We start from the raw sequence: 17,270 nt of genomic DNA on the forward strand, positions 1-17,270 counted from the left end.
AGGTTGCAAAGGCAAGCACTTAAGACCTTAATTCATATCCATTACAAAACAATCTTTAATTACAGGATCACATACTATTGTTAGCTCAGCACCCCTTGTTTGTTTAAGTGCACAGGTTGGACTTGTTCTGAGGATGAATCAGGGCAGTGTATTGAAGGAGGTGGATCCCTGCTTCATTTGTTGCTAAAGTTGGAAGGCATGTAAGTGAGAAGGGATTGCAGGAAAAGAAAGGATGATGTCACAGTACAAGGGCGAGCCATTCTTTAGGCCTCTTTTAGTCCCTCATAAATGCATCCCTCAGTCAGAGGCTTGGCTTCCTTCATATTCCTCAAGGGTGAAACCACATCGAACTGGAACTGGAGCTCTGGATTGTAGATGGGAGATTTTGCCGTGTTTAATAGGGAGGTATTGATTTTTGTGTCTTCTCTGTGATGCTTTTATCCTAAGAAGAAAAGTTTCTGCTGAGAGAGAGATTTGTGGTAACTTGTAACTTTTAGCCATGCTGGTCATAGCCCTTGGAGAGAAAGCAAAGCACAGGTGTTGGCTGTTAGGTAGACTGGCTTTCTGAGGTTACTGCAGTGTATGGCAGGGGGCTGTGCGGCCTTAAGACTCCTGGTCAGAAGGCAGTGGGATATGGGTCCCTCCCCAGACACAAGTGATGGCTGGACCCTGAGACCTGATCGGACCAGAAAGCAGGCCTGAGTTAGTTTAAATTCAAGCTATTTATCCAAAAGTCCTTTCTTTGTCTATTGGTGTCTGGAGAATCCAGTTTGAACTATTATATGCGAGCATCTCCAGGTGGTGGTACTTTTCTGGAGGTGCTACAGCCTGAGTGAATTTGCCTAATCATTCCCCACAGTTCTTAGTTCCTGGAGGAAGTGTGGTTACTCTCTCCCATGAAATTACATACAATCCCTGACCCAAAATGATTCATAAAATTAATACAGTAAGATCTGCCAAAGATATGCAAGAAATTGCCATATCTGTCTCACCGAATAAATAGTACTCTGCTTTACGAGAGCTGGCTAGTCACTGGTTAACCCTGTCATTACCCCTGAGAGAACAGGACTGCCTGTGCTGAACTAAGGTGAGACCTGAATGTGAATTGCAGGAATCTGCAGATGTAGGTCCCCAGTCTGGAGGGAGAGGATCACAGGCTACTGCCCTGAGAAATGTAATAGCCAGAAGCCTAAGTGGAGTGCCCTCAAGGGGGCCACCTAGAGGTCAGAGGTGCAGTTAGCTCAGGAAGTATCACAATCATATGTTAGGATTAAGTGATGTTTTTGCAAGTAGGCACGGCTCCTTTCCAGCTACTATATTAGTGTGTGCTGAATACCTTAAATATGGCAACCTTTGTGTAAAAATTAATATTAAACTCTGTATATAATCCTGATTAAACATATATCTGTGTATCTCTATTAATTTCAGTATAGCTATTCCTGATTCACACTAATATAAGCAAGGCCCTGGGTTCTTTGCAATACTCAGAGACCCAGATTATTTGGCCTGGAGCCCTGAATTATGTGATATAATTTCCAGACGGTTGAGACTCTGACCCCTAAGTCCCAACTGCCCTTCCTCATTCCAGTTAATATAATATCTGTGTTGTATGTTTATTCTGATAATAAATTCAGCTTATTTTACACAGGACCCAAGCTGACAATTTTTTTTTCTGTTCTGCACTAGACCTTTGTATTTAAAAATGTAAGCTGCATTGTACAGGTGTCAGGTAGAAGCTAGAAGTTCTGCCATGGGGAGGCATGGGGGAGGGATAGCTCAGTGGTTTGAGCATTGGCTTACTAAACCTAGGGTTGTGAGTTCAATCCTTGAGGGGGGTCATTTAGGGATCTGGGGCAAAAACTGGGGATTGGTCCTGTTTTGAGCAGGGGGTTGGACTAGATGACCTCCTGAGGTACCTTCCAACCCTGATATTCTATGATAGCTGACAGTGAGGGCCTTTGGCACTCAGGAAGAGGAAGGGAGTTCTGCTTGAGGATGTATCTCCTTTTTTCCTCCCCATTTTGGGAAGGGTGGTGCTGACTTCAGGTTTGGGAACAGGATTGAATCTCTCATTTCTCATCTCTGAAATCATTGATGGCAACTAGCTGCCCTGTCACACAGTGCCCCAGTATCAGCCACTACATCCTGCAATGTCAGAGAAGGACAGTAGCTTGATTTTTTTTTTCTGCTAAAATAACTGATAGTGAAATAGTTAATAATGTTGTAATCAGAAGACTCCTAATTAGGGAACTCATGATAGCCTATCCTGCATTCCAGCTCAAGGGAGTAGAAGGAATTTAAAGCACCACCTTACTTATTCCCACAGGCGCACTACCTCCGCTTTCTGAGCAATGGAGGTGGCGGTGTGCAGGGTCTGTGGAGCTGCTACATCACCACTTTGTACAGGTGGGTGGGAGTGGGTGAAACCTTGACTCTGAGCCTTTAACATATCTGGTAGCATAGTTACGCAGTTTGACAGGGAGGATCATATGCTGTGACAGATGTGGACCTGTCACCTTTTATTCCCTCCAGGGCTGCTCCAGGGGTAGCACAGCCACATGCTGCCCCTTTCTGTGGGGTAGAGTCTGGCCTAAGGTTTCAGTTGGTAAAAATGGGGCAGCTCAGACCTCTCAGAACTCCTGTTTGAAGCTCTCCATAGACCACAGGCAAACATCACTGCATCACTTGAGATTCACATTTTTACACGTGTCTTAGCAATCGTAAGTGATAGACATAATTCCTTGTTAAGTGAAAGCTTGGATTCTGCAGCACAATTACTTCGTAAATTCAAAAACACGGCGAATTACATGGCAATATGCGTGGCCACATGATGACATTACACATGTGGTCAGAGGTGTGAGAGGGGAATCTGGCCCTTTGTTTATTCTGTTTACTAATTCCTTGATTCAGGCTATTAAACAAACAAGGAAATACACATTCAACAAATTGGGTTTTATGAATTAAAAAAATAAACCTCTGTCTTTAAAAAAAATTGGGTGTCTATCTCTTCCTGTGTACAAATGTGTTAAATTTAAAAAGGTCAACAACTATAAATTAAAAGTTAACACATTTATAATCCTAAAGAGATTTAAGTGATATTTCATTTTATAGCACTTTAATTTGCTACAAATATATTTATAAGGCTTGAAAAATATTTTAAATTATGTTTAAACATAATTTATAGATACAGATGTAGCAGTTTCAAAGTGTTTTTCACTTTTTTACGAGTGTTGGCCTCAGTATTTCCCCCCACACTCTACTATTAAACGTGTATACAATATATGTTACAGAAAAAAGTATTTTAGAAATGTTTTAGAATTGTAAGATGTATCAACTGTTTTACAGTTTGTTATAAAGCTATTATCAATACATATGGAGGGGTTGCATGCAGATACAGACACACGCACATTGAAACACAGTTCTATCTGTATTACACTGACATCTTTTGAAGATATGTGGTGAAGTAGAAAGAACTGCAAAATTAAAGTCTGACTAATTTTCTCATCAGAGCAAAGAAGACGCCATTTTAATATAAAAAGTCAGTCCCTGTGAGGCATTTAAAAAAAATTATGGACAGGAATCTGCAACACAAATTAAAACAAAATTAAAAGCAAACCCCATATATTTCACCCATCCTAATGAACAGATATAAAGCAAGTTGCAAGGAGCACTATACTGCTAGATTTAAGTTATTCCACCCCTCCTAGATGACAGAAGTATCCCAATGGTTTTTAACTGTTTGACATAAGTGCTGGAATTAGGGGTGCTGGGGGTACTGCCGCACCCCAGCATGAAATGGTTTCCACTATAAACAGGGTTTACAGTTTGGTTTGATGGCTCTCAGCACCCCTACCATAAAAATTGTTTTAGCACCTCTGCTGCTTGATGCAATCACAGAATTTACTTTCCTTTGTGAATGACTTGATTTTGCTGTTTTAATTTTTTTCGGTAGATCTTATAGGAAAGATCTTTATAAAAGTCCATTGTAGGCAGAAATAAAAAAAAAAAGACTGTAAGCCTGTAAAACTGGAGAACATTTTAAAATGAGTTTAATCAGTTAATTTGCACACTGAGATTCTATAGTACAAAGAACTTTTTTTTAAAAGAAGAGCTGAAATTGCCCTCTTCAGACAGGACTGAACCTATAAATTCCAGTGGCATCCAAAATCCTTATTTCTGTTTTGTTAAAGAAAAGAAACAGCCTTTTTTGTTGATCCTAGAGAAGAAATATAATGGTTGTAACTGTTTGTTAATAGTAGTAATAATGAGAGAGCAAATTCTGTTATGTCCTTTATGGCTGCAGAGAAAGAAGTCATAAAAGGAACAAGAGGTTGGGAGGACATTGGTCAGACAAAACAGCAGCACAGAATCTTGTTTCATTGACTTTGTCCATGACATACAGACAATGTGAACGGAAGAAGTGTGCTAATGTGGAAGAGAAAAAGTAGGATAATTGTGCTCCATTTAGGTCATGAATCTGTGGTATGCTCTGTGGTGTGGCTCCTCAGGCTGGTTAGTCCTGTAGGTCTTTAGGAATAATGGTTCATTCTTTAAACACACCATGCATGAACTGTAATAAGAACTTCAGGATGTCTGAACTGTCAGATGGACATGAGGTCATGAATAGGAAAGCAGGGACAATTCCTGAATCCCAAAACTACATAGATAGCCCTGTGAGAGAATAAAGAAGCAGGTCTAACAGGAACAGTTAGTCTTTGACTGCTGTGTGTCTAGACACTTTACCATGTAGTTGCCTATATAATGGATGTTTGGGGATCAAATGGCTTCTGCTGTGGAACCTGGGTTATCTACCTACTCCCTTGTTTTCTTTAATCTTTGGTTGATTCTCTTGTCCTTTCTTGTTCTTGTCTTTATGGCTGCCCCTGCTATCTTGTTCTTCAGTTGTTTCATACATAAGTGTGCTGCCGTCATTTTAACAAAAGGCTCCCACAAATATTTTCCCTTTAACCTGTGGTAAACATCTTGTAGCAGGATGGTGGATGTCTGCTTGTAAAGAGGTGTGGCGAAGAACTGTGCAACATATTAATGTGTTTTTGCACTTAAATAGAAATTCTCTGTGATAAGCAAGCATTTCTAGGTTTAAAATAAAACTTTCTTAGAAGTGAACTTCACTGAAAAGCTTAGACTTTGTTTCTCAGACATATATTGATGATAGTGTAGAACATTATTCAACTTTTTCAAGTATCTGAGTGTTGACCTTATAACAGTCATTCTAAGAAATGTTTTTGAAAATATCTGCTATCTGGCACAATCTGATATATTCCAGAGAAGAAAGTTTTACCTGAACAATGTATTAGGATTTTAGTAAAAAGAAAAGGAGTACTTGTGGCACCTTAGAGACTAACCAGTTTATTTGAGCATGAGCTTTCGTGAGCTACAGCTCACTTCATCGGATGCATAGCATATCGTGGAATTTTAGGATTTTAGATATGTCCTGTCTGCCAGGAATGATTTAATACTGTCCAGAGAGAGAGAGAGAGAGAGTAAACTCCATCATAGGCAGGAAAATCACCAAAACTTTATTAAGTGATTGGTGAAATGTTAACAAACGGCTCAAGTCCTGAAAACTTTTAGCACTTCACGAATTTCACCCACATGTGCTCATGGCAAGGCTGGGGGCATGGATCAGCATTTATGTCACACTCTCCATTAGAACCTAGTCTGGGCCGGGGAATGGATAGCTCAGTGGTTTGAGCATTGGCTTGCTAAACCCAGGGTTGTGAGTTCAATCCGGGGGCATTTAGGGATCTGGTGCAAATATTGGGGATTGGTCCTACTTTGAGCAGGGGGCTGAACTAGATGACCTCCTGAGGTCTCTGATATTCTATGATTCTAAGCTAATGATCCAAACAGAAGACCAAATTTGGTGATAATTCTGGTCACGTGCCATCTGAGGCACGTTGTGCGTATGCTAAGAAGGTGCTGGCAGGGTGTAGTTTGCCCACTGTTCTAATGCCTATACTGTTGTTTTGTTTCTTTCCTTCACCCATTATGAGAATTGTATCTTTATGTTGCAGAATCCTTTTTTAATGAAAAAATCGAGCTAGAAGAGAACACTCTCCCTGCTTAATAACAGCCTTTGGGGAAACTGGTAGAAGTGTCTTTTCTTTATATACTTTGTCAGAGTCCATGAACAGTTAGAGGATATTTTTTCTGTTGTTGTGTTTGGTGACAGCAGAAAATCCCTAGAATTGGAAACACAGACTCTCTATCCAAGGGCAGACTACTAATGAGGATTTGATTAACTTAACCCATAGGCCCATGGGATCCCAGAAAGAAATGTTAGAAACAACAACAAAATCATTGTCATCAGATGGTTTGACTTGCCTTTTTTGAATATTTCCATTTTGGCCCTGATAGATGTAATCTATTTTTCTTTCATTTGTTGCAGGTTGAATATCAAAGACTTGGTATTCGTGTTTGTTACTGTTTCTCTGGCCTATGTGCTTGTTGTACTAACAAGGACATGTGCTTATATATGGCTTACATGTGGCTTTTTTTTGTTGCTTTTGTTTTTTAATAGAAAATATCTTAGAACTGACAATAATATCAGGAATAATAGAAATTACTTGAAATGACTACTGTATATATTTGGTATGTGTTGCTAATGTTGTAAAGTCTATTTTTCTGGCAAAATATTTTGCTTACATCTGCATTGCAAACAAAGACTAATAAAGACGGGAGTGCAAGCTTAGGAAATATCGATACTGAAGGAAATCTCTTTACCCACACAACCCGCTCTCCTGTTTAGCTAAATTCGAAACATTCACAATTCTGTTGACTTCAGTGGAATGACTCCTGTGTTAAATTTGGCTGCTGGTTTACTTTACCTTTTTAGAAATCTACTGGAGTAAGAATCCAGTAAGAATCAAGGGTCAGAGTCTCCGGTATAATCCTTCTGTACCCAGTTCAGTGGTGGAGTGGGGCATAAGGGTGGTGGTATAAGGCCACCTTCATGTTCCCTGATTTGGGGGCCACAATGCACAACACAGAGCAGCCTCAGGACTGCTCCAAGTTGTGTGAGCTGTACATGGATGTAAGGGATTCTTCTAGCTGCCAGAAATCACCAGAACACAGGGGGCACTGACCTTTCCACTTTTATCTTGGCCAAACACCCTCCACAGGGGGCAGGAGAGGTATATCCTAATATCTTCTAGGCAGGCCTCACACCACCCTTGGGTTCTCCCATGCCAGAGGAATCCCCAGATAGCCACATCTCCCAGTTCCTCAGGTGATTTATGTCAGTACGCAGGTGGGGAATGGCCACAAGAGGTACCAGGATCTGACCCTAAGGGTCCCTTTAGTCTCCAAATTCATTTGGAAAAAGAAATGCTATAAACCTGTGAAATGCCTAAAGTGACAGCTCTGATTAAATAGTGATTTTTGCAGAATTACCAGTTGGCTCTTATTGCCTAAAGGATTTCCACGTGAACTGAAAACATTTGCTAAATGACATAATAAGCTAATGATTGCTTAATTTTTGAATACATAGCTCAGTGTAGAGAGGGTAACAGCTGGTGTTTGCCAAATTAGGTTTCCTTCTTAGGATTTTTACTACTCATTTTCTTGTTTATTTAACATACTTAGATGTGATTGAGCTCTAAAGGTCTTCCCCTAAGCTTGTTACACTTTAAAGGTAAATGTTTCATAGTACTGGGTACATTCTTCCCTTCAGGCCCAATGGAGCTCCCATTTAAATCAGGGGGATCTCTGTGGATAGAGTGCTTCCAGTGGCAGTGCGTCTATGTACATGAAACTTGGTATCACTGATGGCAATTACATGCCTATAATTACAGGAGAATAGTCCTGTAGATATAGATAATATTAAAAAAAATACAAATGGTTCAAATTGCAAAGTCAAAAGTCAGGAAATACAGGAATGCAGAGCCCATGCAGGATTCCATTCCTAGTTCTGATCTTAATGTGACCTAGTAGTTACAGATATCACAGCCAAGTACAAAGATTTAGCACGTTCATCATAAAAAGTAGCATAGCAAAGTAGATGAGACTTACCATTTTAGATACCTGGGTTCTAGTCACAGCCATGCCAGAAGTGACCTCATGCTACCTCTTGGTTACTTTATTTGTAAAATGGGCATATGACACTTGTCTGCCTTTATAAGATAGGGGTATGAGACCTTGCTCAGTTATAAGGACAGTAAAGTATACAGAATTAACACCAATCAGTGAAATTAGAATTCTTGGTCTCTTCATGGTTCAGTGCACTTTCCCCTAGGCCAAAGATGGGGCAAGTGCCAGCAGCTGCTACTGTTGTGCCCCTCCATCCAGAGCTCTTCACTTGATTGTGATAACTATATAGGTAAGTTACAATATACATGTTTTCAGATCATGCACAAATCACCATCCTTTTATGTTAGAACCTATATTTGAAAGCATGAAAGCATTATTTTTTTTGTTTTAAAAAATGTACTATACAGGGATGTTTATAACACAAAAAGCAGTCTATGGCACAAAAGCTGTGAGTTAAGGGTGCTCTGGTGGATAAGGCGCTCCTTGGGGACTTGGGAAATCTGGGTTCAATTACTGGCTCAACCATACACATCATGTGTGACCTCGGGCGAGTCGGAGTGTGAAGCAAGTTTTATACTGTGTAAAATGACACCTACCACTCCAGTGTATTAACACAGAATTTTGATGCATCTTGATGTCCCATTAAATTAAGTTGAATGGCTGGATGTGCAGCCAGTAGAGGACTAAGCTACTAATATTGCAATAATAAAAAAGACAATTTAGTGCCTTTTTATATTGTAATGTTGAAAAACACTATTATTTATAGAGTGTGTGTCTTAACTTGCCAACAAATATTTGTTTCAAATGTAAAATAAAACAAATTTTACTTAACTCTTCCATAGGTGGTTGCCAGAATAGCCTTAAACAAGTGGGCAATAATCAGACAATTGCGTTAGCTGCTGCAGCAGCAGCGGCTGCCATGGTGTCCGTAGATTCAGAAGCACCTGAGGGACCATCACCTACAAGTATCCAACCTTGCCATGTGCTCACTTTGTCACCTGTCAAAATACCAGTTTTGACTTCACCTTTTCCAGGTAAGAGATTTTCTTTATGATACCATGTAGCCACTTTTATTCAATCTGAATCATGCAGAGTCTGTGTGTTGTGTGGTTTTTGTCACAAATGCTTTTTGTTAAATGATTGTTGAGTAGGAATTGAATTTAACAGCTTGTGATATATGTGGGTTTGTGTATTTTAGTCCTGAGGGAAAAACAGTTATTATTTATTATTGTGTTAGATTGAGGTGTCATTTTAAAACGATCCATGCATTTATAAAGCCACTACTTTGATTCAGCTTGATTCACATGCACAAATGAGAGGAAATTCAGAGGTGAGCTTGAAACTCAAATATGAACTCATTCCATGTAGTTATGTAATTCTTATGCACTACAAAAATATGGGCACAAAATCTCAATTAAATTTTATCCCATACCACTCTATTTACTTCAGTGAGAAAGAGCACTGTAAATCTGTGCCAGGTTGGGTGGCCCTCAATATTGTAATCACCTACTATTGGAAGGCCTCTGTTAGACATACAGTGGGAGTTGATTAAGAATAAAGAAGTGTTAGTTTTTGGTGAGTTAATCAGTTATACTCTGTGACTCAAGAACATCTGGATGCTAACTGGCAGAGGGCATTGGGGTATATCGGGGTACAGAGATCCACTGAATTCACAGGAACAATGTCATATTAGATCTCTAGTGAAAGCCTGGGTCACACTAGTCATTAAAATCCTTGTAAGATGTATGTATGGAGAGTGTGTGTGTGTGTGTGTGTGTGTATATATATATATACTAAAAATTATGTTCTCTAGGTCTGTGGTTAAAAACAGGTTCTTTGAGAAGAATCTAAATACAGAGGAGTCATACTTTTCCTGTACTGAAAAAAAAAAAAAATCACATCATGCCAGATCTATCCTTTTAGAGAAAAGGTTTCTTGAATTGAAATACTGAAGTATTCTAAGAAGCAGACGTCACCATAAGAAATGTACTTTTGATTTACAGTTGCACTAACATGCTCTGCATGGGTTGCCATAGACATGATAGAATATTATCAAACCAAGGAGCTATCACATTTAGATAACTGGCTCAGCTTTGCAATGATAAACATGTCAGGCTAGGACAATTGTTGCTTGCCTTACAAATGAAAGGCTGATAGGATATCAAATATCAAGCTTTGAGTGTCTGAGCAATAATCCCATTATCAATCTTTCACACTAAACCACTTTTTTATGGGTATTTTCTCCTGTGGAGTATATAGTTGCTTCTTGAAGACAGACAAGCTTGAAAGCATGTGCTTGAACATGCTAAATAGATTTGGGATTTCACCTAAACATTAATCAGTCAGCCCATACATTTGATGCTGTTCGCTTTGCAAAGACTATCAATATGCCTATGTAAAACACAGTAGAAGGGGATTTAATGGAATATGCTAACAGTGAGATGGGGCTGAAGGTGTCCATCTTAGACAACCTTACTCAGTATAAGCCAAATGGAAGGACTCCTGTTGACTTCCAGGGACTTTGGATCAGAGTCTAAGGTTTTTGTTCTATTTATGCTTGTTCCCATTGTCTTAATAATGGACACATATATTTTCAAACTGTATACGGCATTCTGTGACTGAGTTCACAGAAATGCAAATAAATTTATAGTGTTTATAAAGAAAATTATAGAAAGATTCCCATAAATGCTAATGCAAGAAACACCTGTTTGACAGCCTAACTTACCATGTAAATATTAATGGAGTGAGCTGAATTTGCTTCTCATTACATCAGTTATATCCTCTGCAGATGCTGCATATTTTTAGTCATATACCTAGTACACATAACTCCTGTAAAATGACTGCTCATGATCTCTCCAATTGAAATACACAGTGGATGAGATACTGAATTTAAATTAAACTTCCTTCCCTTGCAGGAAAAAAAAATGGTCAGTTGGTCAAAAGTAGCCCTTTGCTGTCAAGAACAAAATTACATTTCTATTTCTCCACAGAAGTTAATGACTGGAAAAGCAGCGAGGAAAAATAATCTAATATACCGATAATCCCTTGTGTAGGACATACTTTACAACACTGTCTGCCTTTCCGTTAAAAACATCAGTGCATTGACATTTATTAAGGATGACTTATTGTTCTCAAAGAAAAATAAATCTTTAAAAGAATATAATTTGTGTACCCTGGGGGCAATTGTATTTTCCTTGTCTCATGTATGATTTATAAAGTAACTTGGTAATTAATGATCTTTCCATTTTCTCCTTGTATAAAGTTTATGTAAGGCAATGTCAAAATAATTTGCATAAAAAGTTCAAAAATAGCAGAATATGTTATATCCATTTTAAAGCTATCAGCTTTAACATTATCTTGTTAAATCTAATCTCTATAATCAGTTATACTGGACAGCGCTTATTACACTAGTGTGATGGGTATACTACTCACACTGGCCCTGAGAGAGTTGAATTAGCTCAAGCAGGCCTAATCAGTCAATTATGCTGCAAATGCTGGGAGATTTAGGCTGTGTAGAGGGTGCTAATTAGAAGGAAGCTCACCTATGCAGGAACAGGTGGGGCTTCTATAAAGTCAGGATGCTGTCAACAGAGTGGGAGGCTGCAGGGAGGAAGGCTGTAGGCTTCCTCCCTGACGTAAGGGAGAAGGAAGAGGGTGGGTTAGGAACCCCTGAGAAGGGTTTGCCTAGGAAAGCTGGAGAATGAGAGGCATGCTAAGAAGTAGTCCAAGGGCAAGAGCAGTAAGGTATAGCCACAGACAGTAACTGCTCACTGTAGGGCCCTGTACTGGAATCCAGAGTACAGGGCAGGCCTGTGTTCCTCTACCACCCACTGCAGAGTGGCATTGCATGGAGCACTGAATGGGAAGACTGCCTGAGGCACAGAGGGAGTGACATAGTCAGGGAAGCAGACATGAGGACTGTCTGCCACTGCCTGTGGAGAGAGACTTTGAAAGACTCCCCCCAAAAGGGAATCACAATGTGAACTGATCGGAGGACTGAATCATAAAGCAGTGACACTGAAACTTGATGAGCAAGAGGACAGTTGCAAAGATACAGGAGGAGAAAGGGGGTGCTGAACTAGGTGGAGCTAATCCCCAGAATTGCCAGAAGGAGGCACTACCCAGTAGTGAGTAGATCACCCTATGACAACTAGTATCATTTTCCCCCCATCACAATAACTGACCAGTGATTTTTTTTATTATAATTAATTGCATTTATATTTTAAGCAAGTTTTTCATATTGATGTTTATACAACTAAATAGTTGAGCTGTGTTGCCTACTAAAATGTAATTCATAATTGAAATAATTAAGCCCTGTAAAAATTCATGTTCTACAGAATTCATGCATATTGAATTAATTCTTTTGAATAAAAAAGGAGGAAAAACTCCCAAGCCCTCAGATCCCTCAGCATAAAAAGGATTTTTAGTGTCAGAACTCTATAATAATAATTACAATAAATATGAATAATTTAAAAGAGAAAAACATTGTATATGTAATGAGAAATATAGTTTAATAGACATGTTATATGGTTTTCTAGGGGTTGAAAGTGATAAATTTAGAACAAGGGAAACGCAGAAGCAGCAAAAACAAATTTTTTTACGTTATTCAAAATTCCAATGAAAACGGATGTTTAAAATGCAGCCTGCTCCTCTTTAGGATCCTAAATAGGGACTAATTTAGATTTCACGTAGCTCTCAGCCTAATCATAAATGGCAACACAATAGTTCTTCCCAAGATAATGCCCACATAGGAAGAGGGCAGAAGTGGAAATGGCTTTTGAACCAGAATTCTGATTTGAGAAATCTCCATGAGAAGATGACAATATAAGCTTTGGTATCTCATATAAGTTTGAAAACCTGAACCAGGAAACAATGATTAAAAAAGACTCAAGGAAAAGATAACACAAAAGACCCCCACTTCTAGTCCTCACTGTAATATCATTTCTAGATATCAGTTGCCATAATTGTCACATATTCTCCTTGGATGGACAGTGGAATGATTCAATTTAATGCAGGAGCAGCAGAAATGTTATTAGAATTAGAAGAAACATTCTCTACCCTCAAGAGTGAGTCAGATTTAGTCATGTAGAATGGTAAAATTCCCCTTGACTTCATTGGGAGCAGTCTTAGGCCAAGGCTGAAGCCTTTTACAAATAGCACCCATAAGGGTTCATACAAGTCCCCTGCCTGTGACCTCCCTGTATTTCCCAAATGTCTTGAACCTGGCACTGCAAGATATGAGACCCTTTAGGAGAGAGAGACACAGCCATTCAATCGAAGGCAGCAATAGCAACATGAGAGGTTTTGTTCCCCCCATAATGGGTTGGTTCCCCCCCCCCATAATGATGTCATTAAGAGGACGTGGTGAGAGAGGACATACTGTGTATGGCACCAGTCTGTTGTAAGTGGACCCATCCGCTGTGTCCCATATGCTTCTAAGTCAACTCAGTCTGGGCAGAGTCTGGTCACCTTTCTAGGTCTGGATCTATAGGACACACTTGCAGGCTCAGACCTCTTGTCTGAGCCCTGACTTGTGACTGAACAATCCAGCAGGCCCAGACCCTGATACCAGTGCTTTAGATCTCCCAAGTCTCCTACTTGCTTACATGTGCTCCTTCAGAGTTTTGTGTCACTGTGGGAACTCTGGCTTCTAGTTTAACTCCTTTTGGGGACAACATGGCAGGAAAGCAATTAACACAGGCTTAGCAAAGGAAGTTCTTAACCACAATGTTTGTACTCTTTAAGAGTTACACTTGAGAGTTACAGAACTTTTGCAAAATAACAAAATATCAGACTAGGAGAGGGTGTTTTACGCCTTCTGTGAGTCTGAGGCATGTCTATATTTCAGGCATTCCTTTCTTCTTCTCCTGCATGTGCCACTTACACATGGCCGTGGTTGGCTTTCCCCTGCAGTGAATGGCACCACTTCTTAAGTACAGCCTTTGTCTCTTGTTGCCATGTGCTCAGGCTGAGAAGGTGGAGACCCACCAGTCATGTTGAGGCCCCTGTATAGAAAAAGCTCTGTTTTGAGGAGGGGAGCAGTTGAGATACAATCAAAGTTGGTGGGTCTAGGTTGCTCAGTGATGTCTCCTCCATGATGCTCCTTCAATGAGGTATCAAGCATCTATATTGGGCTGGGCTCCTTCTGGAATAAATCAGTGTTTTGCCTTTGGCATGTGTTGAGCACATAATAGAAAATGGAGGCCCTAATTCAAAATTGGGTTTACAGTTTGACACAGACAAACCCGCTCTAGCACAGGATGGTTGCTATGGAGATGATATGTTTGGCTGGTTGGACCTCAGAAATTAAAGAGGGTACTTATTTGGAGGTGGAGTCTGGTTAAAGTTTACCCTTCATTTGAGTTTTTTTTTGGGGGGGGGGCACTTACCTGGGTAAGATAAAGATTAGTAAATTGTTTCCCTCCTAGGCATGCAGGGGCCTTAATTGTGACAGGCAGAAATTTTACTGATCTGAAGGTAAAAGTTTCTCTTTGGAGCGGTAGGTTCATGCCAGTCAAGAAGAGTGAATGTCCACGATAAGCAAAGAGCAGGTATGTGAGTAAGAGCTCCACTAAGCTGACCATGGTGGTAATGATTCAGATGGAGATGAAATATGTTGGTAAGGGTGGCTAGAGCCCAGCATAGTCTTTTCCATGGGGGGGGGGTGGAATTGAGGGGGAAACTTGTGCATTCCAGAAACTGGCAGTGACCTGAAATGAATTATATCAATATCTGTACAAATACCAGCTCAACAAATGCTACTTTGCTGCCATTTCCTTAAGGCCAGCAACTGCAACCAAGAATCACTTTAGGTAGAAACAAGTGGCAGTGAGCCAACAAGAACCACTGTAATGCAGTAGTAAAATGAAGAGGCTTGACTAATCCAAAAAAAGCAAAGATTCCAGTTCTGATACAAAACCACACCAGCACTTATTATTATTGGGGAGCACAACACAAGCTTTCCATCCCTTAAGAGGAAGACGAATATAAATCCATTGCAGCCTGAAAGCACCTGGCACACCCAGCCCCACTTAACATAATTATGAACATTGATTCTCATCTGCTAATTCTGCTAGACCTAAGTTTTAAAATGTTACTAGTTATGCAGTGTAATTCCTAATTTGTGTGTGTGTGTGTGTTTGATTCTGAATGCTTTAAAGTAGGGCTGTCCATTAATCGCAGTTAACTCATGCGATTAACAGTGCAATTAATCGCAATTAATTTTTTTGAGTTAAACAATAGAATACAAATTCAATTTTTAAAAATATTTTTGATGTTTTCTACATTTTCAAATATATCTATTTCAATTACAACACAGAATACAAAGTGTACAGTGATCACTTTATATTTTTTTATTATAAATATTTGCACTGTAAAAATGATAAACAAAATAAATAGTATTTTTCAATTCACCTCATACAAATACTGTAGTGCAATCTCTTTATCATGGAAGTGCAACTTGCAAGTGTGTATTTTTGTTACATAACTGCACTCAAAAACAAAACAATGTAAAACTTTAGCGCCTACAAGTCCACTCAGTCCTACTTCTTGTTCAGTCAATCGCTAGGAGAAACAAGTTTGTTTACATTTATGGGAGATAATGCTGCCCACTTCTTAATTACAATGTCACCTGAAAGTGAGAACAGGCATTCACATGGCACTGTTGTAGCTGGCTTTGCAAGATATTTATGTGCCAGATGTGCTAAAGATTCATATGTCTCTTCATGCTTTGGCCATCGTTCCAGAGGACATGCATCCATGCTGATGACAGGTTCTGCTCAATAATGATCCAAAGCAGTGCAGACCAACACATGTTCATTTTCATCATCTGAGTCGGATGCCACCAGCAGAAGGTTGATTTTCTTTTTTGGTGGATCTAAAGTTTTACATTGTTTTATTTTTGAATGCGGCTTTTTTTTGTACATAATTCTACATTTGTAAGTTCAACTTTCATGATCAACTTTTCATTTGTTCTTAACATCAATGCCAGCCTTTCAGGTTTGTCTTTATATTTATCAGGTCTTTTTTTTTAAATTTTTTTTAAATATTCCTTTCTTATCTGGGGAAAGAGGATACTCAAATTGTCTTTGTTGACTAAAATTAAAACAGCTATTTTGTTTTCTGTTGGGGATTACGTTGAAATGAGATTGCTCATTGAAAGCTCCTGCTTTATAGGCTGTACCTATAGTCTGGCACAATGTCAATTTATATTATATACCAGAATGTGTTGGGCCAAATTCTCAGTCCAGCTCCAGGAGCGCTGAGCTGCCCTGGCAGCTGAAAAGCCAGTTTAACTGGTCTTCTACCAATTTCTCTTGTCTAAGGGTGATCTATGGCTGATGGAGAGCTAGTTTAGACACTCCCTCTTGGCCCCTGGAACACAGCAGATTTCTTGAGGAAACAGTATGGATCTGGGATGTGTCTCCACTCTGGCTATCCTCATTTATCAGAACAACCAGTTGGAGATGTGGGAAACCATGTGTAAAGGAGAGTAGTCTTTGAGTTGCTACAGTTTACTGTGGGGACCAGGTTGGTCCCTGACTGGTTCTAGAATCCATTACCCTCTGATCCCACTGATGATTACCAAAAGAAACTACACCATCTGCTCAAGACTCCTAAAAGATGCACAGGAACAAATCTACACTGACACACCCCTAGAGCCCCGACCAGGGGTATTCTACCTGCTACCCAAAATCCATAAACCTGGGAATCCTGGGCGCCCCATCATCTCACGCACTGGCACCCTGGCAGCAGGATTATCTGGCTGTGTAGACTCTCTCCTCAGGCCCTATGCTACCAGCACTCTCAGCTATCTTCGAGACACCACTGACTTCCTGAGGAAACTACAGTCCTTTGATGATCTTCCAGAAAACACCATCCTGGCCACTATCGATGTAGAAGCCCTCTACACCAACATTCCACACAAAGATGGACTACAAGCCATCAGGAATAGCATCCCTGATACCATCACAGCAAGCCTGGTGGCTGAACTTTGTGACTTTGTCCTCACCCACAACTATTTCAGCTTTGGGGACAATTTATACCTTCAAGTCAGTGGGACTGCTATGGGTACCCGCATGGCCCCACAGTGTGCCAACATTTTTATGGCTGACTTAGAACAACGCTTCCTTAGCTGTCATCCCCTAACACCCCTACTCTATTTGTGCTACATTGATGACATCTTCATCATCTGGACCCATGGAAAAGAAGCCCTTGAG

General features: G+C 39.8%; 1 protein-coding gene across 1 annotated transcript in view; it reads left to right on the top strand.

Annotated features, from left to right (window-relative positions):
• TCERG1L (transcription elongation regulator 1 like) overlaps positions 1-17,270 on the top strand; it is a 215,830-nt gene that overhangs the window by 13,745 nt on the left and 184,815 nt on the right. The window contains 1 exon segment of the mRNA XM_007053034.4: positions 8,895-9,086. Within this exon segment, the coding sequence (XP_007053096.2) occupies positions 8,895-9,086 (192 nt within the window).

Source organism: Chelonia mydas, chromosome 7 (assembly GCF_015237465.2).
Source record: "Chelonia mydas isolate rCheMyd1 chromosome 7, rCheMyd1.pri.v2, whole genome shotgun sequence".
Lineage (NCBI taxonomy): Eukaryota > Metazoa > Chordata > Testudines > Cheloniidae > Chelonia > Chelonia mydas.